General features: G+C 48.3%; 1 protein-coding gene across 1 annotated transcript; it reads left to right on the top strand.

Annotated features, from left to right (window-relative positions):
- Positions 1-377: 377 nt before the first annotated feature.
- ACTR1A (actin related protein 1A) lies at positions 378-20,541 on the top strand. The gene is made up of 11 exons (XM_047702793.1): positions 378-531; positions 12,074-12,138; positions 12,459-12,534; positions 13,278-13,403; positions 14,193-14,317; positions 15,542-15,758; positions 16,927-17,019; positions 17,595-17,769; positions 17,858-17,919; positions 18,505-18,545; positions 18,722-20,541. The coding sequence occupies exons 1-11, from the start codon at positions 484-486 to the stop codon at positions 18,822-18,824; spliced, it is 1,131 nt and encodes a 376-aa protein (XP_047558749.1). The 5' UTR covers positions 378-483; the 3' UTR covers positions 18,825-20,541.
- The last annotated feature ends 530 nt before the right edge of the window (positions 20,542-21,071 follow it).

Raw genomic sequence — 21,071 nt, 5'->3', positions numbered from 1 at the left:
ATTAATGTCTTACTGACCCAAATAAAAACATAGCAACTTTATACTACCCAGGAGAAGTAGTGGCAGGCGCATCTGGAAAATCTAAACATCCACGGAATACTGGCCAATCCAAACCCAACTACAGACAAGTGCTCAAGAAGACTACATACTTCAGCATGCAGTGCGAATCCCTTCAAAGGAACCAGATCCAGGCATGCAATGCAGCCATCAATCTGCGTCCCGGTCTACTCATCCACGGAGACTACAAATCCCAAGGTACTATGAGTGGAAAGTGACGCCCTGCTCTTAAATTAGGCGGGGCTCCAAAGCTGCCAGGCGCGTTAACTCCGGTGCAAGGCATGCTGGGGGTTGTAGTTTTTGGAGGCGAGGTCGGGCCGCTCCCTGGACGCCCTGTACCGGCGGCTAGACTGCGCATGCGTGTCAGTGGCGTTAGCAGCGGACCCGGCTGGCAGTTCCTTCCTTGGAAGGAGAGATTCTTCTGCCATGGAGTCCTACGATGTGATCGCCAATCAGCCTGTCGTGATCGACAACGTGAGTTGCGTTTTTCCTATCTCTAAACGGATTTATTCTCTGTTCCCCAAAGGGATCGCTTCCCGGGTTTCGGCCTGGGCCACCGGCTCTTTGTCACTGGCCCAGCCTGTCAGGCGGGTTCAGCAGCCGCCGCCTCTGTCCTCCCCTCACCCGTAGTCCGCAGACGGGGCGGCTCGCCAGCAACCATGTGATAGAGAACTTTGGGATGGATAAAGGGAAGGGCTGTAGTCCGAGCCCGGTCTTTGGGCCCTTGGCTCGAGGGGCCTTAGCCGTTCTGTGAGCGCCGGGCGTCCGCCCCCTCCCCAGTTTCCAATAACTCTATTGGCTCTCTTGGCTGTCCATCTTGGCCGATGACCCCGCCTCTGGGCCTTGCCGGATGGGAGCAGTCCTCCGCAGTGATTGGCTTGCGCCCCCGCCGTTCTTCTGGGCCGCCATAGTGTTTCCTCTCTCTAAGGGGCGGGCGGGTGCACGAGAGCTGTGGGGATTGGCTTCGGGAACTCAACAGTGGAGCAGCCTGACGGGCTGGGGCCCGCCCTCGGGTGGAGAAGGGCTAAGTTTCCTTCGGTCCCCAGCCGGGCGGGGTCTTGGGGGGTGTATATGGGTGGGGCTTGGGAAGCTGGTGCCAGAAATGGCTATAGGATTTGAGTTATTTCTATGATTATAGATTACAACGTTAATAAAGATCCAGAAGAAAATAGAGTGACCAAGCAAGCAGGGAGGTACCATCTCTAGAACGCCTAGCAGCTGGGGGAAAAAATTACTAAACATATTTGCCAGGTGCTCAAGTGCTTGCAGGAGGATTTCACGTACATTCGAATGGAGTCCTCACAAAAACTGAGGGGATAGTTAAGGTAGGAAATTTGATCCTCGTTTCACAAAGGAAAAAAAAAAAAAAACCCGCAGCACTAAGAGGTAAAGTGAGCCCAAGGTCACATGGTAGAGGTGACCGAAAACCAGTGCTTTATCCGCTATTCTTCTTGCTAGTAGCCCACGCAAGTGCATCAAAAGTGATAAATAACTGCTCTTAATTTGGGTGGACGGTGACTGTTGTAAAACAACTGCATTTCTGTCTTCCACTGAAAGGGCTCGTCCCGCCGAGATTGGTTTGTACCAGAGGGAAAACTGTTGAGGGAAAACTGTCAGTTCTATTCGTCCTAAGCTGTCGGATTCATTGTTGATCAGCCCTTGAGACCTTGGGCATGTTACAAGGTGCTTTCGTTTGCATCATCTCGTTTAAGCGTCAGCTCTGGTAGGTGGATAGGAATCACTGTCCCCTGTTTATACAGGAAAGTGAACCTGAGAGAGGTTAAGTAACAGTCAGTATGCAAGTCACCTGTCTTAGAAGTTGAGGAGCCAAGACTCAAATTAAGATTGGGTTCCAAGTTTCTCATTTTTTCCAAGGAAAGGTGCTTTTTTTTGTTGTTAGCTTTCCTTCTCTCCAGAGGTATAGCTTCTGTCTTGAAAAGCAGACGGATGGGGCACCTGGGTGGCTCAGTGGGTTAAAGCCTCTGCCTTCTGCTCAGGTCATGATCCCAGGGTCCTGGGATGGAGCCCCCGCATCCGGCTCTCTACTCAGTGGGGAGCCTGCTTCCACCTCTCTCTCTCTGCCTGTCTCTCAGCCTACTTGTGATCTCTGTCAAATAAATAAAATCTTAAAAAAAAAAAAAAAAGGAGAATGAGCTCAATAAGACACCTCATTGAAGGAGGATTTTTGTTTTGTTTGGTTGGGTTTGTTTGTTTGTTTTTTTGGTCTCCCTCACTGGACTGTTAAATGCTTGGGGGGAAAGATGGCATTCTTTCATTTTTTATTACTCTCCCCTTCCCATCTTCCTTCACACACATAGCACCTATGGCCTGGCACCACTATGTGCTCAGTAATTGTTTTTTCATTGGACTGATGGGTGGGTGGGTGGGTGACCAAATATCACAGTAACAAAGATATCCCTAAATAAGGAAAGGATTGAAGTGGGGAGGGATCCTAGTTAGTTACTGCAGAGGGTTAAGTAGGGCTTCTTGTTCTTGATTCGATTTTCAGAGAATACTTCATCCAGTTTGTATGTACTTCATCTCTGTTTTTCTTAATTTTAAAAAGAAAAAAAAATAGAAATTAACTAGTTCCTATTTCCATCAGCAAGGCAGAAGGAACAGTCTGTCCATCCCATTAGATCCTTTGATTTTGGAATGTGGGAGCAAGAGTTCCATCTCCAGCCATTTTCTTTAATGTCACTTAAGCTAATGCTTTTTAGTTTCTCCTTTCTCTTTCTCCATAGTGTATTTGAAATGCATCAAAGCCGAGGTTTATTTTGAGTTTTAAGATTTAAAGAATTGATTTATTTTCTCTGGGAAACATTTTTTTAAAGATTTTATTTATGAGAGAGAATATGAGTGGGAGAGAGAGAGCAGGAGCAGTGGGGAAGGGCAGAGGGAGAGGGAGAAGCAGACTCCCCACTGAACAGGGAGTCTGATGTGGGGCTCATTCCCAGGACCCAGAGATCCTGACCTGAGCTGAAGGCAGCCGCTTAACCGACTAAGCCACCCATGTGCCCCTGGGAAAACATTTATTTTATCATCCCAATAATTAGGCCAAAAGGTGAAGTGAGAGAAATTCTCCCATTAGGATTTACTGAACACCTACCATATCTTTAGATCTGGCATCTCAGGTAGTTCTTGCTGTTTGACATTTAGAGATTTTGTTTTGTTTCAAAGTGAAAGATGGTTAGGAAAAATACCTTGAAATATCTGAACCAACTTTATGAGAATAATGTGTATCTAGCAGACTTACGTGCTCCATAGTTACACATTGCTACAACTTTATTTCTGGGCAAGGGAGAGTGTAATTAAAAGAAAGAGGAGGGATGGCCAGGTGGCTCAGTCAGGTAAGCACTGGACTCTTGATTTTGGCTCAGGTTGTGATCTCAGGGTCATGAGATCAACCCCCCACTGGGGCTCTTCCATCAGCAGGGAAGTTGGCTTGAGGTTCTCTCCCTCTCTGTCTGCCACTCCCCTGCTCACATGCACACAATGCTCTCTTGCTCTCAAATAAATAAATAATCTTAAAAAAAAAAAAAAAAGGTGGGGGGAGAACAAAGAAATCAGGGAAAAGAGGGAAGAGCCTCATTATCAGTTCACAGCCTTTCCAAGTCTTAAAATAATTGTTGACTACTCCTTTCTTCCTATTCTGGCACCAAACCAATTCATGAGAATTTAATGAGGGAAATGCAAGGGGAGGTGCACATGCGTGCAGTTTAATGACAACGATAAAGTGATAGGTATTTTAAAAAACTGAATACAAGGGGCGCCTGAGTGGCTCAGTGGGTTGAGCCGCTGCCTTCGGCTCAGGTCATGATCCCAGGTCCTGGGATCGAGCCCCACATCGGGCTTTCTGCTCAGCGGGGAGCCTGCTTCCTCCTCTCTCTCTGCCTGCCTCTCTGCTTACTTGTGATTTCTCTCTGTCAAATAAATAAATAAAATCTTTAAAAAAAAAAAAAAAACTGAATACAAGTCATTCTTCCTAAAGGTATGTCATAGATAGTAATATAAGAGGAAGGCAGCTCCCAGGCCACATTTTGATGACTATGACACTTTGATTGGAATACTGTGTTTATTTTGAAGCCCAAATCTTTGCTGAGATCTCAAAGGTTAAGTTCTGTCCTAAAATGGATCAATGTTCTGGTCAATCTTAAAACTGTCTTTGTGACTGTTTGGGCCTAAATGCTGGAATAGTATCAGATCTTTTCAGGTTCATCAATAAACTAAGTAAGTGTCACTGTTTGGGGGGGATCTTATACTGCTTTAGCCCACTTTTTTTAAAAAAACGAGATAGTTAAACATATAGGAAATTTCAGAGAAGTATATAACTAGCACCCACACAGCACGTGTTTACCACCCACATTTACTAAATGTTGACATTTGCCATATTTGCTTCAGGATTTTTTTTTTTTTTTTTACATTTTATTTATTTATTTGATAGAGGGAGCACAAGCAGGGGAAGCAGGCTTCTAGCTGAGCAGGTAGCCTGATTCGGGGCTCGATCCCAGGACCCTGGGATCATGACCTGAGCCGAAGGCAGATGCTCAACCGACTGAGCCACCCAGGCGCCTCTGCTTCAGGATCTTTTTTTAGGAAATAAACATTACAGATATAGTTGAAGTCTCTTTGTGTACCCCTCCACAATCCTGTCCTTTTTGTCCCAGAAGTAACCTCAGAAGCAAACTATCATCATAAATTGATGTGCTCCTTTCCATCCATGATTTTGCAGACATAGGTATTTTATAGTGCATGTGCAGTATTTGTGTTTTGAATTTTTAGTTAAATGCTGTCATCTGGGGCGCCTGGGTGGCTCAGTGGATTGAGCGCTGCCTTCGGCTCAGGTCATGATCTCGGGGTCCTGGGATCGAGTCCCGCATCGGGCTCTCTGCTCAGCAGGGTGCCTGCTTCCCTCTCTCTCTCTCTCTCTCTGCCTGCCTCTCCGTCTACTTGTGATCTCTCTCTGTCAAATAAATAAATAAAATCTTTAAAAAATAAATAAATAAAAAATAAATGCTGTCATCTTATTTGCCAGCTCTTTTTTTTTTTTTTAAAGATTTATTAATTTGAGAGAGAGCAAGCATGCACAGGTGGAGGGGAAGAAGGAGAGGAAGAGAGAAACCCAAGCAGACTAACTGTGTTGAGCCCAGAGCCCAACATAGGGCTCGATCTCACGACCCTGAGATCACAACCTGAGCCAAAACCAATAGTTGAATGCACCCCGACTTCTTCCTTTTATTATAGAAAATATCAAATATAAACAAAAGGAGAGGAAGAATATAACAAACATCCACATATTCATCACCTAACTGTGACACTTATCAACTCCTGGCTAATCTTCTTTTTTTTTTTAATATATTATTTATTCATTTGACAGACAGAGATCACAAGTAGGCAGAGAGGCAGGCAGAGAGAGAGGAAGGGAAGCAGGCTCCCTGCCGAGGAGAGAGCCCGATGCGGGCTCAATCCCAGGACTCTGGGATCATGACCTGAGCCGAGGGCAGAGGCTTTAACCCACTGAGCCACCCAGGTGCCCCTGGCTAATCTTTTTTTAACTGTATTCCCACCTACTTCCCTCTCCCATACTGTGGGAGTTTTTTAACTTTTTAAAAATTTATTTTAATTTAATTTTTTTTTTTTAAGATTTTATTTATTCATTTGACAGACAGAGATCACAAGTAGGCAGAGAGGCAGGCAGAGAGAGAGGAGGAAGCAGGCTCCCTGCTGAGCAGAGAGCCCAATGTGGGGCTCGATCCCAGGACCCTGGGATCATGACCTGAGCCCAAGGCAGAGGCTCTAACCCACTGAGCCACCCAGGCTCCCCTATTTATTTTTTTAAAGATTTATTTGAGAGAGAGCATGTAGGCAGGGGGAAGGGCAAAGGGAGAGAGAGAATCTCAAACAGACTCCACCCTGAGCGTGGAGCCCAACATGGCGCTCAATCTCACCACCCTGAGATCCTGACCTGAGCTGAAATCAAGAGTGGGTTACTTAGCCAACTGGCCCACCCAGGCACCCCTTTAATTTCTTTTTTTAAGTAAGCTCTGTGCCCAGTGTGGGGCTTGAACTCATAACCCTGAGATCAAGAGTCGCATGCTCTACTGACAGAGCCAGCCAGTTACCCTCTCCCACACTGTTTTAAAAATATAATCGGGGTACCTGGGTGGCTCAGTCGGTTAAGCATCTGCCTTCAGCTCAGGTCATGAACCTGGGGTCCTGGGATGGAGCCCCATGTCTGGCTCCCTGCTTAAGGTATCTGCTTCTCCCTCTCCATCTGCCTCTTCCCCCAGCTAATGCTCTCTCTCTGCACACATGCTCTCTTTCTCAAATAAATAAATAAAATCTTTTTTTTTTAAGATTTTATTTATTTATTTGACAGAGATCACAAGTAGGCAGAGAGGCAGGCAGAGAGAGAGGAAGGGAAGCAGGCTCCCTGCTGAGCAGAGAGCCCGATGCGGGACTCGATCCCAGGACCCTGAGATCACGACCCGAGCCGAAGGCAGCGGCTTAACCCACTGAGCCACCCAGGCGCCCTAAATAAATAAAATCTTAAAAAAAAAAACAAAAAAAAACCATAATCAATATACTATTATCAAACCTAAAAAAATTAAGAATAATTCCTTGATGTCTTCAAATGCCCAGTCAATGTTCAAATTTCACAAATGGTCTTAATTTTATTATTATTTTTTTTTATAATTTGTCATCAGCTCTTGAGATCTGCTGATTCACTTAAGTCTTGTTTATTTTTTAAGATTTTATTTATTTAATGGGACACCTGGGTGGCTCAGTGTGTTAAGCCTCTGCCTTCGGCTCAGGTCGTGGTCTCAGGGTCCTGGGATCAAGCCCCGCATCGGGCTCTCTGCTCAGTGGGGAGCCTGCTTCCCCTTCTCTCTCTGCCTGCCTCTCTGCCTACTTGTGATCTCTCTCTGTCAAATAAATAAATAAAACCTTTATTTAGAAGATTTTATTTATCTTTTAAAAAAAGATTTTATTTATTTATTAATTTTGAGAGAGAGCGCACACGTTAGTGTTAGCAGGGGGAGGGGCAGAGGCAGCAGAAGGAGAGAGAGCTCTCAAGCAGACTCCATGCTGAGCTTAGAGCCTGAAGTGGGGCTCAGTCTCACGACCCTGAGATTAGAACCTGTTGAAATCAAGAGTTGGACACTCAACTGACTGAGCCACCCAGGCGTCCCTGATTCACTTAAGTTTAAGAGACACTAGAATTAGCTGAGGAAATGAAGTCAGTATATTTATTTTAAATTGTCACTTGTGATGTGATATTCAACCTGTTGGTTGTCGAACTTCAGCAAGAATCCATCCCTAGCTTGCTGGAAAGGATGAAGGGGAGGGGACTTACAGAGTTCCCTGTTTAATTGTGTGTATTTTGAGAGCCCCAGATGTGCTTCACACCAGGCTAGGTGCTCTGAGGGTAAGAAAAAAACCAGGTACCATGTGGAAGGAGAAACATCATTAATTAGTCGCTGGGAATGCCTTGAATAGGAGTCTCGAACCCAGTACTTGCAGAGGTCAAGGAGGAACATAAAAAGGGGGAGGAGGAGGGTAGCCATAAAGAAGGCATGAGGACTCTGGAAAGTGCCTTGAGTGTGCCTGACCAAAGAGCCAGCTGCTTTTCACTTCCAGCCAGTTGCCCCCATGCAGGAATGCAGACCCAGTGTTGCCAGATTTTCTGCTGTTTCGAGAGAAATCAGGAAATTGATAGATTGTATATATAGTCTAATTTTTAAAAAAAATTTTTTTTAAGATTTTATTTATTTATTTGACAGAGAAAGACACAGCAAGAGAGGAAACACAAGCAGGGGGAGTGGAAGAGGGAGAAGCAGGCTTCCCACCGAGTTGGGAGCCTGATAGAGGGCTCGATCCCAGGACCCTGGGCTCATAACACAAGCCAAAGGCAGATGCTTAATGACTGAGCCACCCAGGGGCCCCTGCAGTCTAATTTTTAACCATTGGGAGTTAATTTAAAAGTAGTTTATAGGGCGCCTGGGTGGCTCAGTGGGTTGAGCCGCTGCCTTCGGCTCGGGTCATGATCTCAGGGTCCTGGGATCGAGTCCCGCATCGGGCTCTCTGCTCAGCAGGGAGCCTGCTTCCCTTCCTCTCTCTCTGCCTGCCTCTCTGCCTACTTGTGATCTCTGTCTGTCAAATAAGTGAATAAAATCTTTAAAAATAAATAAATAAATAAAAATAAAAGTAGTTTATAGTTTCAGAGACAGAAAATAGATTCATGGTTGCCTAGCACTGCTTGGTGGGAGAGGCCAGGTAGGATGGAGAGTGCCTATGAAAGGATACAGTTTCTGGGACGACGAGGAAGTTCTGACATTTCATTGCGGTGAGGATTATATGACTGTGACTATACTAAGAACCACTGAGTTATACACCTTAAGTGGGTAAATTATATGGTAGTGAATTTTATTTCAATAAAGTTTTTTTAAAAAGTGGTTCGTGGGCCAAACAAAATATGTCTTGGTGCCAAAATAGGCCATCAGTGCCCTGGGACCTGAGACTCCACCTCTCAGCATCCTTTTCCCACTTGTAAAATGGGAGACGGGGAGGCTCCTTCCCAGCATATCAAGAATAAGCAGCGGTGCTTAGGTGAAAGGTTGCCCAAGCCACATGGTCAGCAGGTCCTGGGAGAGCCTGGCTGAGGGGTTTGCTGTTTGCCTGCTTCAGAGGGGCGCCTGGATGGCTCAGTGGGTTAAGCCTCTGCCTTTGACTCGGGTCATGGTCTCAGGGTCCTGGGTTTGAGCTCTGTGTTAGGCTTTCTGCTTGGTGGGGAGCCTGCTTCCCCCTCTCTCTCTGCCGGCCTCTCTGCCTACTTATGATCTCTCTCTCTCTCTCTCTCTCTGTCAAATAAATAAATAAATAAATAATCTTAAAAAAAAAAAAAGCTTTAGAAAGAGAACGGTTGGCCATTGGTGGTTGGCAACAGACTTGAGTCGTCAGATCTCAAATATTTATTACGAAACTACTTTTTCAAGAAGGCTCTCTACAAGGCATTTACTTACTTGGCTTTGCCAGAGTGAATAACAAAGAGAGTGGAAGCTCATTTGCCGGGTACATAGTTCCTAGTTACAAATACTATTAATGGACAGGGTCCTTCTATAATCTGTGGTGGTGAGGTTTTAGCAGAACAGAAGCAGCTCAGCAGCCCCCGCCATCCCCGCTCACTCTTCATCCAGTTGCTGGCGGGTGAGACTGCAGAGACAAGCTGGGTCTGGTTCCACTGTGTGCCTCATTCCCAACGCTGCCTTCACCTTTCCTGCACCACCTCTGCCCGAGGCTGCTGCCATTCCAGCCGCCTGTTCAGGTCCCATACTTGAGGCTTCACCTACCAATCATTTGAGCTCGGTTTTAATTTTAGGCAGCCAGCATCTGTTTGAGTACCCTCAAATGCCAGATACTGCTGATACATAAAGTCTCTGAGCTTGAGGCACTTGGGCTGAAAATGGACAAAAATGGAAACCATAAATTCAAACAGATAGCAGAAGGAAATGCAGACTACCTAATGGTACAGGTAATGGTGATTTTGTGAAATAATAGGAAGGGGATAATTAATTCCAACAGGGGATTATCCTTCCAGAGGAAGGCAATGATATTAGAACTGGGTCTTTAGGATGCCTGGGTGGCTCAGTCGGTTAAGCATCTGCCTTCGGCTTGGGTCATGATCCCAGGGTCCTGGGATCAGGTGCCACATCGGCCTCCCTGCCCACTGGGGAGTCTGCTTCTCCCTGTGCCCTTCCCCATGGTTGTGACCTCGCTCTCAAGTAAATAAATAAATAATCTTAGAAAAAAAAAAAAAAAGAACTGGGTCTTTATACACTTACTGGGAAGGACAGAGACGAAGAAATGAGCCTAACATCTTAATTTGCCTTGTCACTCAGACTCTAGTCTGATTTTGTTAGTAAACTCAAAATTAAATATCCAGGAAAATCATCTTTTCAAAATATCTAGACTCTGAAAGGCAGGTCTCATCTTTACTTGTTTTCAACCTCTGCCAGGAGGTCCAATTAGTCTGTTGGCATCACCACGCCCAGATGAAGGCTATGAGCAATTATTGGAAGCTTGAGCCAACAAGTTCCCACAGTTCTCCTGTGCAGTGCTGTTCTCACTCCTCATGCCCCTGTCCGGGAGCCCTGGGGCTGCAGCAATGGTCCTCCCTCCTGCCCAGGCCCTCAGCTCAGTTTACACCTGCACCTTTTCCAGGCTCCTTGCTGTTCTGCCCAGGCCGATGAGTTTGCACATTGTCTCCTGTTTTCTCTCTTTTCTGTTGGCAGAGATTCCTGCTATCTTAGAGAACTGCCGTTCCCTATCCTTTAGCTACTTCTTCCTCCCTCTGTCTTGCCAGAGTCAGGCACTAGGATGGCCTATCTAACCACCTCCCCTGCCCGCCCACCCACCCCAGCACACATACGCACACTTCTCCTGTAGAAGAGCAGGAATAAAAGAGAGGAAACCAGGGGTGTTGCAGGGAAGCCTTTGGTGCAAAGATAACCTTGGCTATTTAGCATCTCCTGATGTGTTTACCGCTTGCTGCGTGGGTTCTGGAAATATCACTCTCCACCCCAAGAGAAGTGGTCAATAGGCAGCAGGAAAAGGCTTGCCCCTATTATATGTGCAGCCGCAAACCGTGTTGTGGTGGAACGGTGAGCTTATCAGATGTGGTGGTAGGAGAGTTCAGAAGAGAACAGGCTCTATCCGCAAGCAGTAGCAAGCCTCGACATCATGGCTAGAGACACCATTTACTTTGGTTGGGCCCTAGGTGGTATCAGAGATGTTGACAGAGAAGTCACATTTTCTTCTGACACCCACCCAACTTACCAAGGATTGGAGCATCAGGATCGTAATGTTGGGTCTCTTGTTGGGTGATGCTTTAGAACTTCCTGCTCTTTACCATCAGGAGACCTGTGAGTAAAAGAAAACACAGTAAAAAAATAAAATAAAATAAAATACAAAATAAAAAATAAAACCACCACAACCCTCCTCCCACAGACCATAGAGCTTTGCCCCTGCAGTATGAACCAGACAATGTATGTTCCATCAGAGTCTGCTTCAAGCCTGGTGGTGTTCACGGTGGTGTCTGTCCTAGACACCCGGGAGGGCAGAGAGAGTTCAGGCCCGAGCTGGGAAAGTAGGTTAACAGTGTCCCATGTGGTTTAACAGAAGGAATCACATTCTTCCCACCCTGGTTATATTCTTGACCTTGGCTGCTTTGGTGCTTCTAGGTACTTTTCTCTTCCCTCGGGTTTTCTCTTTTTCTTCTCTTTATTAGTATTATTTTTGATTCCAGAAGTAAAGCATGGTCAATGTAGAAAAGTCAAAGAAGGGGCACCGGGGTGGCTCCTCAGTTAAGCATCTGCCTTCAGCTCAGGTCATGATCCCAGGGTTCTGGGATCGAGCCCTGCATCTGGCTCCCTGCTATTCCAGAAGCCTGCTTCTCCCTCTTCCACTCCCCCTACTTGTGTTCCCAATATCGCTGTGTTTCTCTCTCTGTCAAATAAATAAATAAAATCTTTAAAAAAAGAAAAGAAAGGTCAAAGAATGCCAAAAAATCAAGTAATACTTTGAGTATACAGTGAAAGTTCCCCTCACCATCCTCAGTTCCACTTCCCTCCTGGAAGCACGTGTACCCTCTACAGAAGCTCATGCAAATGGACATATTATACCCAGATATAAGGTCTCTTTTAAATAAAAGTGAAGGGGCGCCTGGGTGGCTCAGTGGGTTAAAGCCTCTGCCTTCGGGTCAGGTCATGGTCTCAGGGTCCTGGGATCAAGTCCCGCATCGGGCTCTCTGCTCAGCAGGGAGCCTGCTTCCTCCTCTCTCTCTGCCTGCCTCTCTGCCTACCTGTGATCTCTGCCTGTCAAATAAATAAATGAAATCTTTAAAAATAAATAAATAAATAAATAAATAAAAGTGAAACCATATTGTACATACTGTATGATATAGATCTCTTGTTTTTGTCATACTTCTGACTTCTCTTTCTTTCCCCTCTCTCTTCAGGGATCCGGTGTGATTAAAGCTGGTTTTGCTGGTGATCAGATTCCCAAATACTGCTTTCCAAACTAGTAAGTAGTTCTGTAGCATAGTCGGAAGCTGGGGAGGCTTGTCAGCTTTGTTTTGGGGTCAGCCCTCCATCTTTTACAGAGAAGGATCTCTGATTTGGGTCAGAAATATACAAATAACTTAAAATAATACATGTTCATTGTAGAAATCGTGGGCAATGCAGAAAAGTAGATGAAAATCAAAATCAACTTTAACCTCACTCCTCAGAGATAATGACAGTAGAACTGGGTCTGTTTCTTCCCGTCCAAGCATGCACATCTGTACGGCCTTCCGTGTTCTGTCATGAAATGAAAAGTAATGGTCCTCCTGCTCTCTTTTTTAGTGTGGGCAGACCCAAACATGTTCGCGTCATGGCCGGAGCTCTTGAAGGTGACATCTTCATTGGGCCCAAAGCCGAGGTAACTCCCAGTTCTACTAAAGAAGCCTCAAGCCAGCAGAGGACCTTCGTTATTCCCCAAAAGGGCAGTGGGACAGCCATGAGTAAAAGGAGCAGTTTCCTCTTAAAATATCCCCTTTGGCCCCCTCATCCTAGGTCTAGTTGGTTCACATCTCCCAGGAGCAGCCTCTGGTTTTAGAGAGGAGATATCTGGAACCTCACTTGGGGAAAGAGAGACCAGTCTAGAAAACAGGGCTTTTGCTTTCTTCCATATTCTGTCACTACCTTGCCAATGACCACATTGGCTAGCTTCATTATTTTTTGGCAAAAGGGATTCAGGGGGAGATCCTGGCTGGGATACCCTGGGGATGAGTTAATTAGCACCGCTTGGAGGAACCATGGGCAGCTTCTAGAAGCAGACCAACAGAATCATTGTTGCCAACCTTGGGGGCAAGTGCTGAGGCCCAGGGGTGAGAGCCAGGAGATTTGTATCCTGGGGTCAGGCCATGAGGAGGGTACCTCCTGTCACTTGCCATAAGGACACTGAAGGGCCATGGAAATGCAGAAGCCCTCTGCCCTGCTGACTAATTGGGCAGCGAGAACACTTTGCAGCATACAGTTTAGACACGAGGCCAACGGGAACCTAACTTTAGCCCTGGGTGAGGACCATGCAGTGGCCACTCCTAGTCCTAGAGGAGTGGGGGCCCCCTGGGCCACCTGGCGGAGAAGCTGGCTGCCACTGGAAGTGCTGCTCTCTGCCCGCAGGAACACCGAGGGCTGCTGTCCATCCGCTACCCCATGGAACATGGCATCGTCAAGGACTGGAACGACATGGAGCGCATCTGGCAGTATGTCTATTCCAAGGACCAGCTGCAGACTTTCTCTGAGGAGGTGAGGGTCCCGGGAGCAGGGTGTGCAGAACTATTCAGAGCCACTGTCCCAGAGAGGAGGAGCAGGGAGATCGCTACCAGAGTGCTGGACTTGCTGGGCCACCAGGCCTTGTGCTCCTCAGACAGGTCTGTCCTTAGTCTACACCCCAGTCCTATGACAGACGGAGAATATCATCTCCGTTTTACAAACAAGGAAACAGAAGTTCAGGGAAGCCAAGTAGTCTTTCCAAGATCACTAGGGAATAATAGAGTGGGAAAGCTGGGACTCAAATCCATGTGTTTCAGACTTCGGAGCTTATACTCTAACTTCTAAGGAAATAACTCTCAGTGCACAATAACAAAGGAAGGTGAATACTAGACATATCAGCATTTCCAGGGGAGGGATGTGTTTGGTTTTCAAAAATACCTTCGATATTTAAATTTAATTTTGGAAAAAAGTTTAAACAATTATTTTTAACATAAGAATTCCAAATTTAGATTTTAGCAAAATCTGGACAATTAGAGGTATACAGTAGATACAGGAGCCTATGTAAGAATCTTGGGGACAGGGAGGGGAGAAAGGGGGTAGAGGCGAGGACAGAATGAGACTTTTAAAGGGGCATGAATTTGGAAGGTTGACACATTGGCTTGTGCAGGGGTAGTTGGCGGGCCCAGCTTGCCTTTTTTTGGTGAGAGATTCACAAAGGTCCCCCCAGCTTTCTAGCCCAGCACACAAGGGCTTCTGCCCCGGTGCTAATGAAGGGTAGAAATCTTGACTTGCCCTGATTGCCCTCTGGGCATCTTTCACCAGCATCCTGTGCTCCTGACGGAGGCGCCTTTAAACCCGCGGAAAAATCGTGAACGAGCCGCTGAAGTTTTCTTCGAGACCTTCAATGTACCAGCCCTTTTCATCTCCATGCAAGCTGTGCTCAGCCTGTGAGTAGCTGCCTGGCTGGCTAGCCCGGCCTCTTGAGGGCAGAATGGAGATGCATCTCCTGGAGGTGGGAAAAGGGAATATTGAGACCGTGTCCCATTCTTGCTTCTCTTGTTCTTTGTCTTGGCGGCTGGGTGCCCAGGGCTCCCCACTCTGCCTGATAGGAAGGGCCATACACTGCTACAGTTCTTCCCAAAGGCCCCCTAATGTGTTCAGATGTTTGTCCAGTGCCTGCTTGTATAGACATTATGCCAAGCTGCTGACAGAGTTGTGATGGAAACACCACCACAGGGTCCCTGTTCTAATACCCCTGTCATCCCTGTCATGCTCCCAGCCTGCCTCATCCCAGGGTTGGGTGTAGGGCCGAGGGTGTACACTGGTGACCCGCAGGCAAGATGTGTTTGATCTCATTTAAAAATTGTGAGCCAGCATTTTAACTAGATTTCCGGGGCACCTGGCTGGCTCAGTTGGTAGAACATGTGATGCTTGATCTCAGGATTGTAAGTTCAAGCCCCACATGGGGCATAGAGTCTACTTAAAAAAAAAAAAAAAAAAAAAAAAGGGGAGATTTTCTATCAAAATCCAAACTTTTGGCTTTTCTGAAAAAACTGGGATGATTTAGCAGTGCTGGGCGCATTCCTATAGGACAAAAGTCAGCTGGAGCCAAAGTAGCCGCTGCCACTTCCAGTTGAGTTTGCAAGACTGACTGCCACAGCCCGCTCTGTTCCCTGTTGTCGTCCCAACATGAGGGACTGTCCGTTGCTGTTTCTCAAACATCACGGGTTTTTCCCCGTCATAGCACAGAAATATGTCTATACCCTTGACCACCACCACCTGAGGATCTAGGAGGCCATGTGAGGAAAAAGCGAGTTTTTTGTAGAAGTGAAAATATTCTTATTTTCCTTTACTCATTTACCTTTCCTGCATGGCCCCTGTAGACATTCGAGGTTTTTCCTCTTGTCTGGAAAGTGGAAATTGCCCCATAGGCTGGGTTCCTGAAGCAGTCAAAGGCAGGCCATCACCTGCGATTGAAGGAGGCTCAGCTCCTTTCCAGGTTTTTCAGGCTTGCTTATGCTCAGGCTTCCTAGTACTGTGTCCAGTCTAAAGTTCCTAGAGAAAGGTAGGCCTCCGCTTTAGTTTAGCTGACTTTGAACTCTAAAACTAAATGAGTTTCTTCCCCGGATGAGGAAGCAGGGGTTAGTGACGATTTGCCCCCTGTGCTTCAGTTATGCTACAGGCCGGACCACAGGCGTGGTGCTGGATTCCGGGGATGGTGTCACGCATGCCGTGCCCATTTATGAGGGCTTTGCCATGCCCCACTCAATTATGCGCATCGACATCGCTGGCCGAGATGTCTCTCGCTTCCTTCGCCTCTACCTGCGGAAGGAGGGCTATGATTTCCACTCATCGTCCGAGTTTGAGATTGTCAAGGCCATAAAAGAAGTGAGTGCTGCCCCACACACCCAGGGATGGGATGGGGAACGGGAACGGGGCAGCCAGGACCTCTGTGACCTGGAGTAAAGAGAGGCGAAGCTCCAGTCCTGAGGGGGTCTCTGGTCAAGCTCTGTTCTCCCCACCCAGGCCTCCTGACTACCTTATGATGGGGGGGTGAAGGGGGCTCACACTGACGGTCACTGTCCCCAAGTGCTGCCATCTTGTGGGGGAAAGGGAGATGCTGTTATTTCTTAAGCTGGGTGATGGGTATACCAGTGTTCATTATGTTTTTATAACTTATGTTATATGTTCTTTTGTAAAAGAACATATGTTCTTTTACATCCTTAAAGAAGTCAGAATATAGTTTTCTTTTTTTTTTTTAAGATTTATTTATTTATTTGACACACAGAGATCACAAGTAGACAGAGAGGCAGGCAGAGAGAGAGGAGGAAGCAGGCTCCCCACTGAGCAGAGAGCCGAATGCGGGGCTCGATCCCAGGACCCTGGGACCATGATCCGAGCCGAAGGCAGAGGCTTTAACCCACTGAGCCACCCAGGCGCCCCCAGTTTTCTTTTTTTTAAATGAACATTTTTGGTTTTGTTTTAAGATTTTATTTATTTATTTGCTAGTGAGCGAGCAAGAGAGAGTACAAGCAGGGAGCATGGCAGGTAGAGGGAGAAGCTGGCTCCCCACTGAGCAAGGAGCCTGATTCGGGGCTCAGTACCAGGACCCTGGGATCATGACCTGAGCCTAAGGCAGATGCTTAACTGACTGAGCCACCCAGGCAGTAGGTAGTAGTTTCCTTTTAAGTAAACTAGATCCTCCTGCCACCCATGGCTCTAGGGAAACCTGAGCTGGGTAGATGGGACCCAGAACCACGAGTAGTAGAAGGGAAAAAGAAGCCTAAGTCTGTACTAAAATTAGGTTGTGGTCTCAGACCCAGTTCCAGAGAGCCAGTTTCCACGCCTGTCCATGAGGAAGATGAGCAGGTAGGAACTTGAATCCTAAGTGCCACCCAGTGAAGGCCGACAGAGGCCACCCTGCCGTGCTCCAGGACAGGAGCTCTGGGACCCTTTAGGGCAATCAGCGTGGTTGGCAGATGTCTGCAGCAACACTGGGACTTTGACCAGGTAGGCCTAGGTTTCCCACCTGCCTGACTCATGCTCGGTCCCGCAGAGAGCCTGCTACCTGTCCATAAACCCACAGAAGGATGAGACTCTAGAGACCGAGAAAGCTCAGTACTACCTGCCCGACGGCAGCACCATTGAGGTAGGTCTGGATCTCCCTTCAGTCCCCGTAGGCCCCCAGAAGCTCAGGGCCCCAACAGAATTCCCCAGGGGAAGGCTGGACTCACATGCACCAACCCTTTTACACCCTCTGCCTGGAGCCCTGGAGCTCTTGGATGGCACTGTCTCCTGCAGAGTGAGGCGTCAGGGGGTTTGGAAGAAGGTGGTTAGTGCTGTTTATCTCTTATCACTTCGACACAGTATAGGGTGAGCTGCCTCTTCCTGGACCTGCATTAGTAGGAAGAAATTTCCATGAATGAATAAACCCATGAATTTATTATAAGGTCTCTTGGCTGGAAAGTCCCAGAGCTAGGATTAAACATAAGAACTTCCTCTCTCTGGTTTCCCAAGAGCTCTCCTTGTCTCTTTTTGTTTCCCATTTGTTCCCCAGAGTTTTGTCTTGGTGTTTTGAGGCTCTTGACATACCAGGTCTTCCCTGAGCCTGGCCTTCCTAGCTGCCTGGTCACTAACAGATGGGCAGAGGGGCCTCTTCCACTCTCACTCCTAAAGGGACCTCATCCCTGGGCCCAGCCTCTGAGTTTGCCCCCCACCCTGCAGATTGGTCCTTCCCGATTCCGAGCACCTGAGCTGCTATTCAGGCCAGACCTGATCGGAGAGGAAAGTGAGGGCATCCATGAGGTGCTGGTGTTTGCCATCCAGAAGTCGGACATGGACCTGCGGCGCACGCTTTTCTCGAACATTGTCCTCTCAGGAGGTTCCACCCTGTTCAAAGGTTGGTCTTTGCTCTCGGAGCCCATTGCCAAGGAAGTTTCCAGGTGCCCAGAGAATTGACTTGAGATTCCCCTGTCCTGCCTATTCAGGTTTCGGTGACAGACTACTGAGTGAAGTGAAGAAATTGGCTCCAAAAGACGTGAAGATCAGGGTAGGAGCATGGTGGGGGCTGGGGCTTCATGGAACCGGGCCTCCCCTCTGAGGCTAGACAGCTCCCAGCTTCCACACTGACCTTGACATCTATCAGAGGGGAGAACCCATTTTCCTTCTCCCTCCCAACAGAAGGGGGCAGTTCCGATACCCTGATGGCACAGGCCACTAGGCTTGAGGGTCCCACATATAGTCTTTCAGAGAAACCATAATGTTGACAGATTGACTCCTGGTGCTCCCTCGTGACCAGTCCACCATCTTAGTGCCTCCTGAGGGAGGCTAAATGAAGGAGTGTGATTCCTGCCATGGAGTCTGCTTCCGATCGGCCCCAGCAGAATCTTGTCCCCTGACAGCCCCAGCTTCTCTGACAGCTGTAGATACGTAGGGCTGCTGGAAATCTGCTCCTCCAGATGAGTGTCGGGCTGGCCACAGTACCCCCCAGAGAGGCCACGGGGTCCAGCAGGGACATTGTATGAAATGCATCCACTGCCTTGGGCATTAGAATTGGCCATAAAGATGAGCATTGGACGGGAAAGGGACAAGGAGGGTGAAAGTCTCAGAGTTCTCTTTCCACCTACCCTTTCAGATATCCGCACCTCAGGAGAGGCTGTATTCCACATGGATTGGGTGAGTAGTTCTCCTGGGAATAAGAGCGGAACAGGAAGTAAGGGCATCATTACCCCTCACCACCCCATCCCTTTAAAGGAAAGCCTTGACTGCTTTGGCCCCATGGGGACTGGCCAGCTCCAAAGATATCTACTTTCTCCCTCTCACAACATTCCTTGGGATTCCCTCCACTCCAGGGGCTCCATCCTCGCCTCCCTGGACACCTTTAAGAAGATGTGGGTCTCCAAGAAGGAATATGAGGAAGACGGTGCCCGATCTATCCACAGGAAAACCTTCTAATGTTGGGACATCATCTTCACCTCTCTCTGAAGTTAACTCCACTTTAAAACTCGCTTTCTTGAGTCGGGAGTGTTTGCGAGGAACTGCCTGTGTGTGTGAGTGTGTGTGTGGGTACGAATGTGCGCGCATATGCGAGAGCCGTGTGGCCCCGGGATCCCAGGGCCCAGAAAGGACGATGAACTACCCATGATGGCAACGGCCTGAGGCCTGGGGTTGACCACTAACTGGCCCCCGACAGGGAAGAATGCTGGCAGAGGGCTCCACTCCTTCATCAGCTGGGCCTTCGTCTGGCTGTGTGGGACTACGTTTACTACCATAGGGAGACAGAGAGGGTAAATCCCAGGAGACCTTGCTGCTGCCCATCCTAGGCTGGGCTAGCCCCACCCCGTCCCACCCCCAGGGTGCCCCGAGGCCCAAGGCAGCCGTTGCCTCCCTTGCTCGTCCTTCTGCTCTCTATGCCAGTTTTCATGGACTGAGGACTGGGGCCGAAGTTGAGTTCTGCCTGGTTTTTTTGCAGTTTGGGTTGGGGAAGGCTGGGAAAGCACTCCAAGAGCTATTACTGAGACTCTGAGGTCAGGAGACGGCAGGGGGCCCTTCACCTCACCTGGGGACCAGGACCACACTGGGCATTTGAAGAGGCAGGAGTAGTGCTATACTTCTGATGGGTGGCAGAGTGAATGCTCCAACCCCCAGCCCCTGTCCAGGGGGTCTCGGGAGAGCGTCAGGAGCCTATTGGCTCCAGGCCCTGTTACTTGCTTCTCATCCATCCTTGGGCAATGCCATCTTTAAACAGTTTTATTTATTGACGTGTTTGTTCAGTATGGGACTGGAGAGGGAGCTCACCGCCTCCTGCCCACCAGTCACCCTGTTCACACTGATGTTTACAGCACCTCGGTTTAGCATAGTCCGGGGCCCCGCCACTCCCTGCTAACGGTGAACTGACAGTATCCACAGGCCTCAGGCCTATTTAGGATTAGAGGCTACATTCAAAGTCACTACCACCAGCCTCTTTCTTCCTCTTCCATTTGCTCACTGCCCTGGGATCAACAGGCTGGTTGCCAGTTGGATTTTTTTTGAAACAGGAGGTAGAATCACTCGTTGGCAGAGGCCTCTAGCAAAGGAGGGGTATTGGGGATCCAGCCCCCTTAGGACTGGAGAAAGAGCCGCCATTAACCAGGTTGCCTTTTCCCACTCTAGCTGTCCCCCCCCGGGGGGGGGGCACAGGGGGCTCTAGGTTGTAGAGGTGACAAGGCCCCAACTGGGCTGATTTGTGCCATTCTTAACTTTGGACTTGTGTGTTAAAGGAGGGTGGGGCCAGACCAGAGTGCCAGGGGCTGACAGGCTCATCTCCCCTGATCCAGTGGGGCCAGGTGCCTACCCTGGACTGGGCTGGCCTAGCAGTGTCCAAAGGCTCTTTAGCCCAGATGGTGCAAAGCTGGGGTCAGCAGATCTTCACCGGCACCCTCACCTGTGACACCAAGACCCGCCCCAATCCCAGACTCCAGGCAGCCTTCTCCCCCATGCCGTCCAACGACCAAAGGCCCTGCCAGGTATGGGCCGCAGCAGCAGGTGTGTGTGAAAGCGATGTGGCGACCCACGGACTGCAGTGTGCTTAACCAGCTCACCTCCCTTCTCCTAGCCCAAGCCTGTCCCTTGCACAGACCACGTTGCCTGGTGGGGCCCAATGTACTTAAATAAAGTCGTTCCAATAGACGCATCAGCTGGGCCTCTTTCTCTGATGCTGGGTGGGAAGAGGAGCTGTGGGCTCCGAATCTGAGGCGGTGATTGGGCCTTGTGTGTCCTCTAGAGGGCACTCTTGTACCAGCCGGACTTGGCCAGCCCTTCACCCAGGTCGCAGCCTGTCAAGTGGATACAGGAAGGTGTTGTTCATGCCAAAGCCCCACTTCAGGAACTGAAGGTCCCAGCCCTGCACATACACCAAAACCCATAACTGAAACTACCTCAGATGAGGGGAGCACCTTTTGACATCCGTGAAGTCAGAACTTCCACATGAATAAGAAGCTCAGGAGCTTAAAATGTAGTTCCTGGGGCCCACACTCAGATATTCTGACTAATCAGCTCTTCATTTTAAACCTGTATACTTGGTGGGGGGTGATTTCCAGGCCCTTTGCAAATATTAACTTATCTGATCCTCCCAACAACGCTGCAAAGTAGATATTTTTATTATCCACTTTGCAGATGAATTAGAGCCACAAAAAGATTATGTAATTTCCCAGAGCTCTGCCC

This window comes from Lutra lutra, chromosome 14 (assembly GCF_902655055.1).
Source record: "Lutra lutra chromosome 14, mLutLut1.2, whole genome shotgun sequence".
Classification (NCBI taxonomy): Eukaryota; Metazoa; Chordata; class Mammalia; order Carnivora; family Mustelidae; genus Lutra; species Lutra lutra.
Note: the sequence above shows the minus strand (reverse complement) of the source record. Positions and strands in the feature narration are given on the sequence as shown.